The sequence below is a fragment of the Perna viridis genome, chromosome 6, assembly GCF_037379345.1.
Source record: "Perna viridis isolate PV_CMFRI_1.1 ecotype Kerala chromosome 6, ASM3737934v1, whole genome shotgun sequence".
In the NCBI taxonomy this organism is placed as follows: Eukaryota; Metazoa; Mollusca; class Bivalvia; order Mytilida; family Mytilidae; genus Perna; species Perna viridis.
In genome coordinates, this window is record NC_142450.1 from 26605430 (window position 1) to 26625726 (window position 20297).

General features: G+C 30.7%; 1 protein-coding gene across 16 annotated transcripts in view; it reads left to right on the forward strand.

Moving 5' to 3' along the window:
- LOC148614286 (protein phosphatase 1 regulatory subunit 12A-like) overlaps nucleotides 1-20297 on the forward strand; it is a 65886-nt gene that overhangs the window by 10496 nt on the left and 35093 nt on the right. For 7 of the 16 annotated variants that reach the window (XM_088588327.1, XM_088588316.1, XM_088588315.1 and 4 more), the window contains exons 4-14: nucleotides 714-873; nucleotides 1546-1690; nucleotides 2531-2605; nucleotides 4267-4331; nucleotides 12203-12238; nucleotides 15038-15192; nucleotides 15405-15448; nucleotides 17103-17297; nucleotides 17518-17544; nucleotides 17923-18102; nucleotides 19608-19793. In XM_088588327.1, the coding sequence (XP_088444453.1) occupies nucleotides 714-873; nucleotides 1546-1690; nucleotides 2531-2605; nucleotides 4267-4331; nucleotides 12203-12238; nucleotides 15038-15192; nucleotides 15405-15448; nucleotides 17103-17297; nucleotides 17518-17544; nucleotides 17923-18102; nucleotides 19608-19793 (1268 nt within the window). Of the gene's footprint in view, nucleotides 1-713; nucleotides 874-1545; nucleotides 1691-2530; nucleotides 2606-4266; nucleotides 4332-5748; nucleotides 5767-12202; nucleotides 12239-15037; nucleotides 15193-15404; nucleotides 15449-17102; nucleotides 17298-17517; nucleotides 17545-17922; nucleotides 18103-19607; nucleotides 19794-20297 lie in introns of all 16 variants that reach the window. The other 9 variants (XM_088588325.1, XM_088588330.1, XM_088588318.1 and 6 more) reach the window with 8 other exon arrangements.

Below are 20297 nucleotides of genomic sequence, written 5' to 3' on the forward strand. Positions count from 1 at the left end.
AGTTCTACTGAGTAGATAACTGTATTGTATTAGTAGATTTCACCACATCATTCTTGAAATTGTGACCATCAAACCAACATTTATCTCCAATTTAATGTAACTGCCAAAGAAACAAATGCATCTGTAAAAATGACAGTTAAAAATCTAGAAAAATTACATTATTTTATGCCTGGAAATAATACCATGAATTTTACCATATAAGCCTTCAATCAATTATTGTATTTTGTATTTCAGTTTATTAAAATTGCTAAATCTGTCTCACTGCAAATGTTATATCAGTTTTCAATGCGTGTATAAATTTTACTGACAATCTATTGAAGTGGAAGGACATACATGTAGGTTTGATCTTTCGTATCACAGAGCTAAAGGTTATTGAGTTAATAGTTTTCATTACAATAAAATATCACTCTTAATTAAGCCATCATCCCATTCTTCTATTTTCCTTAGTCTCCTGTACTTCTCAACATTATTCGGCAATTGACAATGGACAACAACACTCTAAACTAAGTGCATATTGATACAAAAATTGTGTTAACTGTCCTCTGACCACCCTTTTTTTAGGAAGAGGCAACAAATGATTACATACAGTAAAACTTAAGAAAAACTTTGTTGATACCCGCACACAATAGGTAAATATTTAGAAATGAATATGGCTTCAGTTGACTTGATTGATGATTTTATTACTGAATAGTGAATGATCATTTTCTGTGTAGATATTGATGCAGATGCAGCAAGAGCTGAAGAAGAAAATCAAATGTTAGAAGATGCCAATAAGTGGTTGAACAATAAGTCCGTCAAAGAGAAACGGCATCAGAAAACTGGTGCCACAGCTCTCCATGTGGCAGCTGCCAAAGGCTACATGAAAGTTATAAGGTAACGATAAAGCAAAAACATCAAAGAAAAAAGTATTGAAAGTAGTGTGATGTTTTACACAAAGCCTAATGGTCCTATAATATTATAATGCACTGTTACTCACGAAGCAAAAAGGTCCCAATTGTTAATCAAATACATTACACACAATAAGAAAGATTGCTGCTCTGAAATGGCCACATCCAACAACTTGAAAGGAAGGCTGAGTACATTAAAACCAAGAAGTTAGAAATTATATCAAAAGCCCTGAATTTGTTATGATTGAATGTTGCTTAAAAAATCACTTTTCAGGTTACTTTTAAGAGTACCACATAATTGTGAAACACAATTCCTCAATGGCCAGGAAAAATAAATGTTGATTTTATTGCAGGTGCTCTTTCCGAGTAAATTTCAGGATATTGGAGAGAAAAAATAAAAAAAGAGAAAAAACCTAAAGTATTGAAAATAAAGAGGTGCATGTTTGGTTTTAAATCCTTTTTATTGTTATTTTCCCCTTTCATATACACCTTTTATAAATATATGGATAGGTTCATATGTAAAATCAAAGTACCACATGTATCACTTGTTTTTGCTATAATTTGCATTAAAAAAGCTCTGGTCAATAAAAAGTAATTCTCACAGGACTCTAAATATCATTTCTGATAAATACTGTTGTGTATATTTGTGTTATTTCAGTGTGTTATTACAAGCTGATGTTGATATTAATGCTAAAGATAATGATGGTTGGACTCCTCTCCATGCTGCAGCTCACTGGTGTCAGGATGAAGTCTGCAAAGCTCTGGTTGAACATATGTGTGATATGGATATTAAAAATAATTCTGTAGGTCAATCATTTAGTTGTTAGGTTATTCCAAAATGGTTTTTGTATCATCAAATTTATTAACACCTGTCCAAATAATTTGAGTTTGTATAATGGTATGGTGCTGTTATTGTCTATGGAGTCCTTGTCCATAGGCATTTTGTTTCTGTGTGACAGCTTAATTATTAGATACTTGATCTTTATAAATTTTTACATCATGGCCACGGGTCCAAACCACCAAATGTATAGTTATTATTGTTTTCGGGGATTATGACCGTCACTTGTTTGGATTTGGGGCCAAAATAATTATTTCACAGAATTTTACTATTTTTCTCCAGTAAAATCATATGGATGTTAATGATATTTCTCTATAATATCCTATACCACTAATGTTGTACTGGGGTTGATTTTGAACTGTCTAGGAGTGAAGCACCAGTAACAAACAGTTTCCTGAAGTCCAGACATAGAGTTGCCTATTAGTTTATGAGTCTCTATGAAATTGTACCCCAAGGTGTCATGCTACCAAAGGAAGGCTGGGATTTATATATATGAGGAAAGGATTTTCCTGATTTCTTTGATAACTTGAGTATAATGGAATGTATCTTAATTATACCAAAAATGGTCATACCATAAAAGAAAGTTGGGGTCAGTTTTTGAGGTCATGACTTTTTCTGGTCAAACTTTTATCTGGGTCAGATGTATGTATAATTACAATCAGACTTGAAAGCTGTATCAAGCTTGAACTGTGGGGCCATACTTACCCTATGTATGTAGGGTTTGACCTCTGTGTTTGTATCAAGCTGCACCCTGTTAAGCATGTTAAAATATTTGTATGTAATTGTGATATTCTGAACATTTCAGGGTCAAACAGCTTTAGATGTAGCAGATAGTGATATTATTAAACTGTTAGAGGAACTCAAAGCAAAACAACAATCAGTGAGTATTATATTAAAAAACAGTTTCTTTTATAAGTCAGACAGGGTAGGATGTCCTTGTCTTTGATTGATAAATTTTGGTTTTTCTTGTCAATTTTTAATCTACTAGACTGAATGGCTTATTGATGTAAGAAAATGATGAAATAACTGCTGAGAATGTCTTAGAGGGAAGTGCTCTATGAAAAATTTAATTGGCAGTAATTGAGGAAAAGGGGGCTTTTCTTTAATTAAACAGTGCATAAAGTGTAAGGACATCTGAGTGGTAGTTAAAGCTTATCAGGTTGTAAAGGGTTACAATATTCACTTTTATCAGTTACGATGTTGTTAAGTGAAAATTTTAGCTTGCCCACTTCGAAGAATTTCTGGCTAATGTATTACTATGCAGTTTTCGATGATTGGGTTGTTTTTCGATCCAGACATATTAGCCATGTGCCTTCCACTAACTTAGTATTTTATCTTAAATTCTCTTGATTCAATAAGCTTTGTAGTTGAAATATTTTAAGTTGTATGTTATGCTTACATGAAATGCAAAAAGATTTCATTTGCAATGGAAACTTACATTTTCAAAAAACTGCTATCAAATAAAATCAAAAAGCTTTATTTAGAGTCTGCATGTTTAGAACAGTGAAATATAAGCTCTGAGCTTTTATAAATGACATACATATAAAACATAAAACTAAGACATAGATACAATTATGCAAGTGCATATACAATACAAAACATAAAATACAGAAGAAAAAAAATTTTAGCAGACTAGCAACAATAAATGTAATATTGATATCGATTTGTAGTTTTAAGGGTACTGTGTCTTGGTGTGTATAATGCACATTTATGTATGTGTGCAATGCAATTTTGAAGGTTTTAGTGTGTGAAAAAAAGTTTTTTAGTCTTAGATTACAGTGAAATTTGTTGAGACGAGATTGATATTTTGCACTTGATCAGTCAATTTATTACCTTGGTGTGATATTTCCTATGAAAATGTGAAGGAAAGAAACTTACATGCAGACTGAAACATCATGTAAAGATCAGTAGCTACATAAATTGGATAATTTTAATTTCGAGGCTTGATAAAATTGACACAGGATGTATGAAACGGCTTATAAAACAAATTCGGTAGTTGGGAAAATCTTACTTTTCCAGTTTTTATTGTAACTCAAATTTCGCAATTTTTCAATGGAAAACATACTTTTAAGAAAGAAAATTGTAAGAAACAATCAAAATAAGTATCAGAATAATCATTTTTAGCAGCAAAAGCAAGAGTTTGACAAAAAAGCACTTTGTTACTTTTTTGGTTTTAGAAGGAAATTTGAACATGATTTGAAAAAAACATCACTAAAAATTTAATACTTAAAGATGTATTTGATGATTTGATAAAATTTCTTTCAGTAACATTTCACTTCCGGTTTGTTAACATTACGCAATGTCTTTCCTTGTACCAAAATCTTTTATTTCGTGGCCAATTCTTATATATTGATGCATAATACACACCCCCATGTTCTTGAAATAATTTCTATGTAAAATGTGCGCATAATACACACCAAAATACAGTACATTTTTACGACTGAAATTATTATAATTGAACGTATTCTTTTCTTTCCTTTGCCAGTTTAGTAAAAAAGTTGAAGTTTTGAGTTGCATTTTATTACATTTCTTTTATTGCAGTTAAAAGACAAAGAAAATGAGCTGAACGAAATAATTCCACATCGTAACCAACATGGAAAGAGAAGGTATGTTTAAAGTTCCCAGCTATAATGGGCATAACTCTAATTAGGTTTCTTATCCCACCTGCATGGATGTCACGAGCACATGAGCATTTTAGATTTGCATGTTGATTTTATTTTCAGGTGAAGTTTCAATATTTTTGTCTTTTCAATTTATTTTGTCCATTTATATTTTTACCATTTGAAGTCTCTTGATGATTAAGAAATTTCTCCATTTTAAAGAAAAAATAAACAAGTATTGTTTGTGAACTGAGGAAACTGGAAGCTACAAAAGTTCTGTATTATGCTCACTTGCAGAAGTATGCAACATTCTTCAACTTCAATCACTGATGAGTTTGTCATGCTGCTATTTTTCCACCATCTAACATGGCCTAAAAACGTCTGCATTTGGCACTGTTATGTGATCTATTCTTTTGCACTGAATTAGAGCACATCTACTGATCAGAGGTGTTTTAAAATTAGATATTTTGCAAATAAAACTCAATAGATATGATTATACATGTATGAATCACTTACAGGTTAGAAAATATAAAAAGGGCACCAGTTCCAATAAAATACCAATATTCATTTATATATATATGCTCCCACCAGAAAAAGCTAAGTAGTCATAGAGTTTTATGAACACATAACCAAAACCCCCGATCCCTTCATATAAAGCTATACTTGTGTATTTCACCCTATGATACAGTCTATGCTAGATATTTTTTTATACCATTTTGTCTGTTACGGATATTGAATTTGAAAATATGTTTTAAACTTAATTTCCCTTGCAATGGCTTTTGAATTTTAAATGAGATCATAAATTTTCAGTCTGGTATTTAAACCACTGAAGAGAAAAATAGGAAAATAGAAGCAGCCAGCAACCAGTCAGTTCCAAATTATTAACGTTTAGTTTTACCCTTGAAGAATTTAGTAGTGTTTTCCATTATGTGGCTTGTATCATTAACTTGTCATAGCAATTAATATCTCTTATTGTAAAAACAGATACATTTTTTGTCTGTTTGATTAACAGATCAGGGACTCATTTCACAAAAACAAAATATCTGTTCCAGATTTCACTCAACTAAAAAATTGATTGGTCTGATTTTGAAGGTTTGAGAAAATTTTGATTAGAGATTTATTTTTATGAAACCTAGGCCAGGGTGTTAAATCTATAAGTATTTTAAGTATCATTTGAAAGTGTCTTTTTTTGGAGAAAGGTTTTTTTTTCTTAATTTATAAGAAATTATTTCTAAAGCCATGGTACATCAATCTTTATCAAAAGATTTTTTAAAAATACGGTAGTAGAGCCAAATATCTGTTTATGGTGAATTTACTACATAATGGGAAACACATGAGAGACTATGACTGTTGTCAGTTACAAATTTCTAGTATTCCAATTTCAGAGCTTGTTTTATTATGTTAATTGCTTTATTGTTTACAGCAGGAGTGATTCCCAAAGGTTAACAATTAGCTTTATCTTCTTCACACCAAACACCATTTTGTTTTTTATGCTATCTAGAATTCTCTGCTTTGAGCATCACAGTTTTGGTGGATTTGGGAATATGTTATGTTCATGTATTGAGCACAAATTTGCATGCTGTTATTTTTTAATTCACATGATTTTGTCACACAGTTGGTCCACTATGAATTTGTTAAAGCCTGCAAATCATTAAAAAAAAATAATGGCAAACGTATATATATATTTTTTTACTTCCATGCAGAAAAAACACACTGAAACTTCAGTGGATATCAGTGCTTATTTCAAATAAATTATTTTGTAAAAAGTTTAAGGTGAAAAATAAAACATTCATATATCTTGACATTTTAGTCATAAAACATCATTTTTTTAAAGGTACGAATTTAAATATTTATGAATATATTTATTTATTTACAAAATAAAATCCATGAAAACTGTGATGTGCTTTTAAGTGTATGAAGCTTCCTGGTCTTTAAACTATGCTTAAAATTCAAGAACATTAATAGCTCAGATGCTCATTTATACAAAACAAGTAAATCCTAGTTCTTCACTGTTTCTATTAAAGGCACATAAAGTATATTTTAAACATTAACAAGTGTGCTTTAGTCTTCACAAGCTTCTCAAAAAGTATTTTTTTTATCGTATGTTTACTTCTGATTTCAAATTCCACTTTTTTGGTTGGCTCTGAAAAACTATGTCTGAATATAGGAATGGACCTTTTGTGGGTAGATTGAGCTTTTGATTGTTGTAAGGATATTAAGCCAAGTTTAATGACTTTAAAACAAGAGCTACCATCAGAATTAGTCCCTCGTAGATAGGTAACTAACCATTTCTGTTTAAGGAAGATCACAGTTGTCTTAGTTTCATTTAATCGACAATTATTATTATGGAACCACACTCTCTCTTTTATTAGCAATTCTGATATTGGATATGATTTCTCTATTTGTATACTGTGTGTTTGTATTCCTGTATTTATGTATAGTTTTACTTTAAAAGTTTTATTTTGCTCATTTAGTGTAGTTAACAGTTATGAAATTATCATTGTGTTGTCAAAATTTTCTGTAATATTGATCATTTCAAAAAGTGGTAGTAGAATACAAGTAGCACATATTCTACAATGTATTAGAAGTATGTCTGTGATAGTTACTGATATTTAGTTGTCTGAGTATATTAGAACAGAATTGAGGGTTTCAAATAATTTGAAAGTTCTTATGACAGCAACACATTTAATAAGGTTTAAGATGGAGTTACCTATCTTTATTTGACCTTAATAATTAAAGGGCAATTTGCTGTGGTTTGATGCTATAATATAGAAGCTAAGATTGTAGTGTGCTTTAGTGTGTCTTGCTGTAGCTTGAATTCAATCGGCTGCTTTTGAAGCATGGAATGAAACTCATTAATTCATTGTGTAGTCATGAATATAGTATTGATCAAGTTTGTTCTTGATACTGGAAACCTGAACAGTATGCATGAATTTATGTAATCAAGTACACAATGTAAAAAACGTTCTTCAAATGAGTGAGAAGTGTTTTATGCTGAGTCCTTGTCTGACTGTATAGTTTATAGTCAGCTTAGTATCATACCAGTGTTATTGGCATGATTCTCGGTAAGGAATATAGAAAATGGTGTGATATTCCTGTCTTAATGTTCATCACCATAGAAACTTGTCTTATTACCGGAGTTGTAGATGAGGTCATCATTCCCAAGATTGTAGGGTTAAGTAGACCAAAGTAAAAAGCTGGTTGACTGAAAATCAAATTAAAGTTTAAGAGTCATTATAGTGGGGCTAAGAGTATCAATTCATGATAGGATTATAATTTTCTTAATACAGAAATACATGAAAAGCTACTGACTAAATATAATCAATCAGTTCTCTTCCACCCCTATCTATGTAGATTATGCAGTCCCTACTTAAATGGGATTTTTATTAATGTTGTAAAATATAAATCAGATTCTAGGTAAAAATTTGCTTTAAATATAGTAATAAATGAATTTCAAAGTGTGCTCTTTTTTAAATAGATATGGAATTTTCTATTCTTATATTTATTCATATTAATAGCAACCAATTTGTTCCCAAAGGTATTGTCTTTAAAAGTGCTTCAAAAGGTTTATTTGAAAATCATAGCTTTATTGTATCAGCAGTCACATAATACCTGGATTGTCAAAAGAATTGTTGAATTACAATCTCTGCTCTGTTTTGTGTGTAAGAAATAAATCTCATCCATCACAAAAAGTCCTTTTAATCCTTGAATAAGACTACATAATTTGGTCTTTGTACTTGAGATCCTAACAGCTGATAGCAGTGTGCACAGGGTATTATGTACCTACGTTCACATGAATATTTTGTCATTAGAATGGATAATTTTTTAAAGTGCAAATTTCTCAATTTGAGTGTGTTTAAGTGTGTTATTTGTTATCTATTGCAAAAATAAGTTAGTTTTTTTTTTTCTGTATTATATATATTGTACGATTTAACAATTCAAACAAGATTTCAGTGGACAAAGTTTGGTTTGCAAGAGTTGTAGTGTTTACTGACTTTTGTTCAACGGGAGTTACCTCTCTTTCTTCACTGTTCGAATATAAATGCTAAATGTTTTTATTGCCCTGGGTTATTGTATTTTGTCATGAACTAGCATGACTCTGGGTATCAATTATTACAAACAAAAAGCCTTTGTTGTCAGCTGTACGAAAACAAATTACAAATAATATAGTTTTTCTTGTTTATAGTTGTAAAATTAGACCCAGTCAGGTGAAAAAGTTAGATATGCCCAAGTACAAGTTCCTTATCAGTAGTGTGAATCATTTTATTTGGCCAAAGGTTTACAAACTGTATGTAAAATTTTGGTGTAACATCATAAATATTGGGTCTGAAGTATGAAGCTTGTTTACATAGAAAACAAACAAATCTGTGGGATTCACCAGGATTTGTAAAGATTTGGCTATGAGTTGTCCTGAATTATGTTGTTAATTCACCATTACTAGTCTGTTGCATTCTTTGGTCATTTTAGAAATTGAATTTATAGTAGCTAGTAGCTAACACTGTATTTTTATGCAGCTAACACTGTAAACTTATGTGTTATTATTTGTTCTTAATTACATTAGATAAGAGTTATTTTACTGCTTTACAAAATAATATCTATGATACAATGTACTATGGGAGGGGATAACATACCTTGTTGATTATTGTAAATTAAGTTTTGTTCTAACAAACCTTATATAATAATTATCTCCCCTTTTCCAGTCCAATGTTTTTCTGGTCAGTTATCCTCCTTTCCAATCTTACTTTGTTTTATGGTCAACATTGTAATAGATTATCCCCCTTTTCCAACCCTACTATTGTTGAATTAAATTTGGTTAGGTAGATCTGGTTGATTTTTCTTAGGGATGTCCCCTGCAGTATTAATGAATAATACAGTTATGATTTTTTTCCACTTTTTAGCGGAATTCGGCTATTTCAAATCTGGATTTTACCGTTACTGTTCTTTTTTTTTTTGGCTGTGTATTTAATTCCAATTTTGTCAATTTCCACATTGTTTGTAAACCTCATTAAATCATCCCTGATAATGAGCATTTGAAAGGGTTGTGAAATCTTTTAAGAAACTTTTTGTTAGAACAAAATAAGAAAAAAAATAGATAGGCCAATGTGCTAGTTTTGGAGACATTTATCATTTGTAATTTTTTAGGGAATATAATTTCTCCAGATTTTCTGTAGGTTTTATTTATTAAAACCACTAACAAAATAACAAGGATTTCTTAAAAACTTCCCAAATAACATTTTAAGGTGTATTCATTGAAATCATGATAAGAAAAGCTGAGTCACTTGGCAAAAAATATAATGCTTTGAAATGGATAAAACCTGAGGAGTCTGAAAATCTGACAGAATTGGTTAAATATGACCATCGAACATCCTCAAGTTAAAGTCTTGCTCTTAGTAATTTGAAATTATAATGACATTTTTGTGAAACCGCAAACAAATCTTTTCAGTGGGGTAAATTTCCCTTGTTAAGAAGGTAAAGAAAAAATAAGTGTAATTTTAATTTTGTTTCCTTTCCATAAGTTCTGGTGAAATCCTTGGAGAAAAAATATTAAGAATGTGTTCACAAATAATTATTTTAAGAGTAAACTTATTTGTTGTTCTGGTTTCCAAACACTGAATTAAAAAGTTATTAAAGTTGAAGTTTTAGGTAAAGGACTTAAAAGTATATTAAGTTTCCAGTTCAGAAACCAAAAGCTTTTTGAAGCAATTATTTAGGGTCCTTAGTAATTTAAAAATCTGTTTAGATAACTTCTTACACAAATTACTGTAATAGAAAAAATATTGAGATAATTGGTTTTGAAAAAAAAGATGTCATTTAAATATTTAGGGCCATTATGACACAAAATGCATTCTTAGTTGTTAATATATAAAGAAGATAATTATGGGAAAATATTCCTGAATAATATGAATAGTAATAAATTGAATTATTGAGGTTATTTATTTTGTTAAGTGAAACAACCAAATGGAAACATGATTAATTTTCACTTTTTTGTTTTTGTTGTGGTCTAATGATAAAAAGTCGCAAGGGCCACAGGTAAAATTGGCCATGCATCAAAATGTTTGCACACCTATGATTTTACCTGAGTTAACGTGATGTTATTTAAATATGGGATGCTGCAGGTAGGATCTATTATCACTGTTTAGTTTCTTATAGATTTTCTCAATGAACAATTTGGTAGGTGATTTCAATAATGATTCTTTTGTACATGTCATGCTGTGAATTATTTGTATGCTTGTCAAATAGGGGGACTTTGTTGTTTATTGCACAGCTATCGTATAGTAGAAAGGGTCAACTGATGCAGTGAATAGAATATAGTAGTAAGTTTTTTAATATAAAGTGATTTCAAGAAAGCTTTAGATTGACAGTTTAGAAAAAAATCATTGTTTTGATGTACATGTTTCAATAATGATCAAATTTTAATTGATCTAATGTTGGAAAACTCCCTCCACCTTTGAAAGATTTATAGGCAGGGTTACCACTCTAATTTTGAAAAGTAACATTTAAAAAAAAACCTTGGATGGAAGACTGGATGCCTCAAGTTAGACCAACTTTTGTGTGTTTAAGATGTCATCTTCTGTGTGGAACTTATCCATACTTATTCTATGAATCATTGCAGTATAATAGGGACAGACTATGGTTTGTTTACACAGGAATTTTCCCATGTAAATACTGATAGGATCTTCTAATGCAAAAGGAATGTCATTTTCATGATCTTAGATGTGGGAAATTTTTCCAATGAAAGTCATGCAGGGAAGGGTGTTAGGTCAATTTTCAATTGTCTTTTGAACCTGAAAGATAGTACTGGGCATTTCAGACTTGTAAATTCTTATTATTTGTCTAGTTTTAACAATCATTGAAAGTGACATACAAATGTACTTCATGAAGCCCGAATGTTACATGTATCTCAAACTAGGGTGGGACTACCAAAGTGGTTGGAATTTTAGTCCACATGATAAGAGAAGTGTACCTTTCAAAACCTTATAAAAATTAGTTCTACTGTATTCTGAATTAATACAAGGGATGATTCATTGCAATATTAGTCTGTAATAAAAATAGACTGTATAATTTGACATAACATTTACACACCATTTATGTTATAGTCTATTGAAATTATGAACTTGTTATGTAAAATTGTGGCTCTGCTGTTTACTTTTACAAGTTTTTACAGAAATCATTTGAATTATATGAAGTTTCCATATCTTTCTGTGAAGTTTGGTGCAATCTTGAACTTAGCAAGTACTATTCCCAAGTATGTAAGTTGTATGTGAACCTTTCATTGAAATCATTTATGGTTTCACAAAAAATTTAGTTGACATTATTGTATTTTGATTCATTTTCAAAAAAGTCCCAACTTAATGATTTTGAAAAATAGTTATAGATTTTTGTAATATTCTATATATGAAGTGGCCGTAGTTTCTTCTTCTGTATTTGAAGCTGACTGTACTTTATTGTTTGTTTTCGTGTATTTTAATAAGTTACAATTGTGTGCATAATATTTAAGTTGGGTGGTATTTCTTGGATCATTGAAAGACAGCCTGATTCTTTAAAGGTGTGGTATTATAAGCCTGGTGTATACAATGTTTGTCTCCATTGAAAAATCTTTTGCAAAAGTTAATCTTTTTTTGAATGTGCAGCTTGGTGTACATTTCAACAAAGGTAATCAATTTCTAGTGAACAATAAAATGTACATTACAATTTTAGTAATAATCTATTCCCATGGCTTAGTCATGTTCCCTAAAGCTCTCTTGTTCAAGTCAGTGGTTAAAAGGTCCTGTAAAAAAAGAAGGACTAAATCATAGCATGTTTCTGTTGGAGTTGAATTTGTTTTTTTTTTTTATTTATTTACTGGTGGTTAACATTGTTTTTATGTCATCAAATAGGCATGCCAAGAACATAGATGAGGACCATAGTGAAAGGTAGACATTAGTAACTGCCCTTTGTTTTGATGTATGTCATGTGCAGCTATTAGGAGCATGGAAGTTTTTGATATAATATCTATGATTTGTTATGATATTTCTCATTATGGAAAGAACTTTCTATAACAGCAATCAAGTCAAAAGTTAGTGCATTGCAGAATCTGTTACCTATAGTCACTGCAACATTAAGATAGTAGAATGAATGTTTAAAGATAATTTCAATGTTTTGACAAAGTTATGTGATGCAGTCAACTTATGGTTAGTTTATGTTATGCGAAGCCATTTATGAACAAGCCTAATTTATCCCAAAGTTGGTTATGCAAGCATAACTTGATAAGAGAATAATAATGAAAAAAAACAAAACGTGTCTTTTAATTTAATAACTAATCAGAACCAGTCCAAATTAGATATGATATTAAAGCAAAGGATTTAGTTGGGATTATTTGAACGGCAGACTGTTGCCCAACTGATGTTAATGAGTTAGTTTAAACAAAATAATCTATGTTGCCCAAAGAGAATCAACCAATCAGAATGCTTTGTATGAATCAAATCAAATCTTTTTAAGTTGGAATAAATGTAGTCATGGGTTACAGCTATTTTTTTAATTTTCTTTAAGACATTGTTATGTATGCATTTGTTCTGCTTTCTTTTATTTTGACAACTACTATTCATCATGTTTAATCACTACTAATTCCTGTACCTGTAATGGAAAAAAAAAACAGTTTGGTTTTCACTTCTCTGCTTAGCAGGATAGAGTGATGATTCAGAAAAATGTGTTTGAGTTGAATGGTGTGCCTTCCTGCAGGCTGTTGCTTCTGTGAGCTAACACAATTAAGATATTGCACAGTGTGTTAGACTAGTACATAGAAGGTCTGTTCAATTGGTCAACCATTCTAGTCCTGAAATGTATGATATATCTGCCATGGGATGTTAAACCAAATTAAATGAAAACATATTTATGCCAGTATTGTTTAAGACTGCTTATATTGCAGTCTTCCCAGTTAAGCAGTAGTTCGAAGACCAAGGCTTGTCAAAATGTAGGTGGGCCTGTAAAATTAACCACTACAGGCCAGCAGTTACTGTATAAAAAATTTTGAAAATGTATTTCGCCTCTGTGAACTGGAAAGTTAGTTGTGAAGACTGATATTGACATCTATCAACACGTTTTCTTTTTAAAGTACTAGCTTTTCCTATTGTCAAATAAATCTCCAGTACAAAATTTAATTGGATATGTTGCCCCGATTGTTCAATGGTTAGGCTGTAATTTAATAAAAAAAAAATAATGTTTAACCGATAACCTAACTGACCCTTTTTTTTTTTTTTTTCTTTTTTTTTTTTCAATCTTCAAAAAAACAAAATGGTGAGGTAGTCTTAAGAGCTGATGGAAAATTTTCATGATTTGCAGCTATTTCTTTTTCTGTATAGACACAATCAGTTGTATAAAAGATACCATGTAGGTCAAATTCCCTGAAGAACAAAGATTTTTCTTCAAAAAATGTGTTTTACCACATTTCTGCTTTACAAAACTTCGTTTGCCTAGCAGATTAGGAATGAACATAAAAAAATTACAGAAAACTTCTACCTCACTTGGTAGGACAGAAAATGATGTATTAAAAAAAAAATGAAAATAATAAAAACCAAACGTTCATGAATGATGCTTCTGACTCTTAAGGGGTATGCAAAGGGGTTAGGTATTAACATGGTTCGATGTAATATACATTTTCCTATACATGTACATGTAGGTGCATGTAGATACTTCAGTAATAAAAGTTAAAAATTGTGCCCTTAGTGCTTAAAAGGTTAAGTGATTCATACAGAATTTTCCTTAAGAACCTTATACATGTGTTTAAAAAGGAAATTCATTGATGTATTAGGATGGTCAACTTCATCTAAGGAAGTAGTGTTTTTCAATGTGGCAGTTTGATGTTGGTATTTTAGACATTTTAAATTTGTCGAAGTTTTGAAGGGATAATACCAGTAACTAATTGTTACCTGAAAAGTAGGTAGAGTCATTTATTGTTTCTGTAGTTTTCTGTGTATGATATGTCACATTAAGCTTAGCTTGATTTTATTATCAATGCCATTTTTGCAGTTTTGCTGCAATATTATTTACAAGATTGAAAAAAAATATCTTTGATTGTTAAGAACTTTTTTTTTTTTGGTATAACACACATTTGCATTTTTCTGTTGAAAGTTCAAAGTAAATTAAATTATTGTACTTTTACAGGTTTTAAAATGTACTAGTGAATTCTAAATTTAAAACTTTTGAATTGAAACAAACTTTTCTATTTTTATTACATATGCACCTTAACACATTTTGAAAAGGAAGAATAAATAATGTTTAATTATTGAAAGGTGTACTGCATGTTCTTTGTAATTTTATAATAATCTTTTGTGTTATATGCAAACATTAAATTTGACTCTGACATATAGAATTACCTCCCCTTATGATTAAAGTCTGTTTATAGTTTGTACTTTTAATTAGTTAAACAGTTTCTTTGGCATTGAGTTACAGTGCTGAATTATTTTGTAAATTATTCTTACAAGTGTTTAATATATCTCTGGTTTGGTAAATGCTAAAATTTACAATTTAAGACCATAAATTTCATAAAAATTAAATGTGATGAATATGCTTTTATTGCTTTTGGAGTATGTGAAACAGTGAGTGCAGTCTTTAGGATCTTAAAACATTATATGGACTGAAAAGCCGTCACTGCAATGCCAGGAATATATTAATTGTATGGATTTTCCTAATTTTGAAGCAGAATGTAATATTACGTAATTCTTTGTCTATTTTAGGAGTTCTGTGACCCGCATGAGTGTTGACCAAAAACAAAATGTGATCTTGAAGAACTTGGAGCAGGAGAGGGAGACTTTAGAAGAAGCTAATCTGACTACTTTGAAGACTTCTTCTAGTTCTGCCAGTGATGGAGACAGTTCCGAGTCTGAGACAGGTATGTTGAGAGTAAAATGATCAGGGGAAAGGCCTAGGCAAAAAGGTAAAGAAGAGTGGGACTTTGAATTATAAAGATGAGGCATAAGTCGTATGTGATTTTAGTTACTTTCTGATAATTAATTAGCACAAAACATGAGCAATAATGTAATACATATGTTTATTACAATAGTAAGTGAAGTAACCAAGAAATTTTTGCATTGACTTTTGTAGAGAAACAGAATGAGCTCAATAAACAGTCAACGGAAGCCAACCAGGTAAGAAGGGACTTATTGAAAATTATATTTTACCCCCACTCTGTAATTGGGTGGTATATCAGAATCACCTTGTCCTTCCATCTATCCAAATGTCGTCACAATTGTCTTGGCTTTCAATGGATGGATTGGTTTTAAATTTGGTATGTGGCTTCATAGTTTAAACATATTATATTTGTCAAATAACAAAAAGGATTGGACACAAGAAAATTCATACAGTATGCAGAAGTACATAAATCAAGGTACAAGAACGTGCACTCACTTTCTATTATAAATCCATAAGAGAAATATATACAAAAGGGTCAAATGTTGAAGTGTGTTCTTGAGACTTATGTGGCTTCATATAAATGGGGCATGTGATTTAAGGTGTTGTCCGTTTATAGATTTCCTGTATCAATTTATGGAATGATAGAGAAAATTTTTGTCATGAAAATCTCTGCTCCAAATTGATGGATAAATTTCAAATTTATCGTGTGGCTTTATATAGCTAGGAAATACATTGTAAGCGATTTTGATTGCTGTCAGATAACAACTACCTGTACTAGTTGGGGTACACCTAGCACAACTTAATGTTTCAGATATGGAAAAGTATCAAAGGCAAGTCAGAAAACATAAAATCAACAGCACTCTAGAAGTTTAAAAACTTTCTGCTTTCTATGAAAAAATATTGCTTTGAAGGAATTATTCCACCGTAAAAATATTGCTTTGAAGGAATTATTCCACCGTAAAAATCAACCTGCCAAATTTTTTTACTCTCTATTTCACTTACTATTGATTATTCTTGAGCCTTGAGCATAAAAATAATCCACTTCTACAGTTCCCACTTTGAAACTAAATGGAAAGGAGACTTTTGTATGAAATGCTGAAGATAAGCATTAATAACCAATGCTTGTTTGGTAATAGACAATAGCAGTGCACTCACTTGACATAAAAGTGATATATGGATGAGGCCTAGAACTGAAGGAAAATGTGAGGCTGTGCCGAGTATTTCTTCAGTTTAAGCCAAATTCATATATCAAAGTTTTTGACAAGTCAGTGCACTGATATTGTCTTCATACTGCAACACAATTTTCAATGAAAAATGATTTTTAAGCAAGGAAAAAAACTTTTTTTTATTCGAAGTGGACAATATCTTGGCATTTTTTTTAACAGTGTAACATTCATGGTCACAACAGATAAGCTATATTCAGTCAGTGACATATATCTCTTAAATGGGTAATGCATTTTGTCTGTTCAAATAGAACAGTTGTAGTATAAAACTGGAACACAGTTTTGTAAAATACTGCATTAGAGAACAGTGCATAATTTATTTGTTCAAATCTGATATAAAACATTTGGGAAAATAGGAATAAGGACCCACTGCCTAATAAAGATGATCTGAATACATTAGTTATCGGACGTAGTTTTAAACTTTATCTGCAAATGAAAAATAATTCTAAAGCATCAAAATAGTACCACAGTTTAGTGGCATCAAAATCCAAGCACCTAGTCAAAACATGTGCACAACATTTGAGTGGGTTACCTTAAATTTATGTCTGTAATAACTGCTATAAAATACTACTGAAATCTTAAAAGGAATTGATCAAGTACTGTACTGGTACATTTGTACTGAGATTTTCCATAGTGTTCATTTTGTACTTATATTTGTGTGTTGTAGTCCAGAGAAAGGGACAAGCCTCCAATTACAGCTGTAGTTGAAATTCAAAAACCAGAAATGGGAAAAATAGAAGAAATAAATGAAACTGACACAGTAACTGATAAAAATAAGAATGATGTCATCAATGAGGCTGACAAGAAGGATTCAGAAACTCCAAGAATAGAAGACATTGGTGATACAAAAGAAACTCTAAAAGTAAGATTATGTGTGGTTTTTATGACTATTGCTTTTGTGCTGTGGAAAAGACCATACAGTTGCTGTTTATGCTTTGTGACTTGTTATTTATGCATTTTTTTTTCTGACTGAATGAAGCTTGTAGTTTGTCATTGGGAAAGTTAGGAAGGGAAGTATTTGGTATCTTTCTTTTTTTTTCTTTTTTCTTTTGAAGTCTTTGTTGATTATGAATTTTTTGTAGTTGTGGGCTGAAAAACGCAGGCATACGGTAAAATAATTTTTTTTGTTCACACACTCTTTTAATAAAAAAAATCTTTATTTGACACGAGCTTACAATACCCTGTATCCTTACACAAAAAAATCTGTGGTTTGAAATGGAATTGCACTTGTAACCATTAACCTTTTGACCCTTTTATTTGAAACCCCAAAAAATTATTGTTCATACACTTTGCTTCTTGTGAAGATGAATCTAATCTCTAAACCACCTTGATCTAAATAAAGTGACCTTTCAGTAATACAGATAAAAGGCTTTAGAACAGTGTTTTATTGAAATACATTTTCTAAAGTTAAAAAAAAATGGGATGTCTTAAATGCCATATTTAGTAGTGTGACTGTAGTAAAATTCAAATTATTGGCCATTTAAAAGGAAAAGGAAAAAACAGAAAAAGTGGAAAAAGAAAAACAGGAGATTGAGCAGAAAGAGAGAAAAGCAGAAGATAAGTCTGTTCGTAAAGAAAAGGAATTCTCTAGATCTATAAGCGTCCCCGGCAAGGAGAAGGAGCCATTATCTAGGACTTACAGTGCTCCGTCAAAATCTGTAACGGAGGTAGTCCGCATGTCATTGAATATAGCATGTGTACACCTGTTTTTAACTGTCAAACACTAATATTAGGGCTAATGGTATTAAATTACTAATGCAGGATAACACAAAACACCAATAAAGTTTTGTTTAGGGGGGAAAGGTTTCTGTGGGGTGAAGTTGATCTTGAGTGTCTTTTTTGTTGTTTTACTACAAACCTCCATTCTAGCATTTTAAATTTTTTGTTTGATTGCAAAAATTTTTATAATTTTTAGAATTATTATTTGATTTCTTTTAATGAAAGCATTAGTTTACCAACAAATTAATTTTAACCCTACTAGATAGACATTTTAATCTATTCTAGTTCTCATTCTGAAATTTCTTGAGTACTCTTCTAATAACTTTGCAAGTTGACTTTGAGGATCTTACAACTTAAAGGCTACAATGTGAAGTCAGACTATAAAAATACTCCTTTTTTGTAAGAGACAATATTGCTGTATTTGAGGTAGAGAAAAGGTTGGTTTGATCAAGAGAAAAGATTTTTTATACAAATTTTTTGTATGAAGTTAATGTAGTGTGTACACAGTAGGGTTTTGAAGGTTTCACTTTGTTACTACCACAACTAACATTTATTTACACTTTTTTTTACAATTCCCTAATCGACCTTTAACCTTTGCATCTGATACTGTTATTCTTACATAATATTGTATTTAATATACAAGAAAATAACATTGATAAATCATCAACATTCCTGTATCATTAATCTTATGTTTCCTGTCTATACTGAACCTTGAATATACTGGTTCTCTGTCCTGCTTTGAAATCTTTTCATCTTAAGTCTATAACAGGTACAGTGTACCTGCTTTCCTTATATAAAGAGTTCCAGATTAGGTCACTTTAGTCAGGATCTAAGACACATAATATACGAGAATATAAATTACTTAATCAGGAAATTATAACTTTGTTTTTGGTAGATATTTTTTTGTTGTTTTTTTTAAAATACTTTTTTGAAGCTTAATTCTCTCCCTTTAAATCAATTGCAGGCATGTTAATGAACTTCCTTGCTAATTCTATAAAATGCATATTATCTTTAAAGCCATAAAAAATACATATGCACAGTAACTTAATAATTATGAAATGTAAGAGCTTAAAGATTTTTGTGAAGAAAAAAATAGAAACAAAGAAAAAAGAAAAAATCTTATGAGATGTGGTGTTTTTTGAATTTTTGAGATGAAAAACTTATCATAGTTAGAGTAGTGCTTTCCAACATGAGGTTCAAATGAAACATAATATTAGTTACTTGTATGTGGTGTTGATTATTAATTTTGATGACACACAATAGACTGTTAGTAGGTAAGCAGATTGTCAGTATACAATTCTCTTGCTATCAGTTTCGTTCAGAAGTCTGTTGGTATTTTTAATTACTTGTTATTCTTGGTTTTATTTGAAGATAGATTTTGCTGCATGAAAGTGTTCATTTTATGTTTGCATGATTTTTTAGCCAAATTAATTTTGAAGCATGTTTGGTACAGGTCCCTAGCCTAATAATTACTGGAGTCAGTGGAATAAAGAAAGAAGAAGTTCAACCAGATGTCCCATCTTGGAGAACTGGTTTACGTAAAACAGGAAGTACCAGTATGGTGATAGACAATAACAAAGAAGAGGGAGATAAGAATCTCTCTCGGTCCCTCTCAAGTCCCAGAATACCCTCTGAGAATGTGAGTGTTGTTTTAGCTGCTTGTTGATATTTCCCCATTTCCAGAGTTAAGAGTTTGTTCATTTTTTAGCTTTGATACTAAATTGAATGCTGTTTTGCTTTTACATGTTTTTTGCTGAGTGGGTTTGTCCAATATTTGAAATTTTGTGTTACATTGCAAATTAAAGTATTTGTTTATTTGACATTTCTTCAGAATTATCAGCATTTTGACAAAAAACATCTTTTTAAAATTTTGACATGTTAGTTTTCTTTTAAATTGTTTGAAAATAATTGTACCACACTGTTATATGCTGTCTAGACATTGTCATCAGTGAACAAGAAGATTTACATAGAGAACTCAAAAAAGATTGCTGGTCAGATGCTCATTGATTTATCAATTTTAAAAGAAACGGTGTGCACATATTGCACAACTGTTGGCTAAATCATGATTTGCTGCAGCCGGGATTATTTCACAGGTGGGGTAAACACCCCCATTTAAATTGATCAAATGTATCAGGATGTCTGC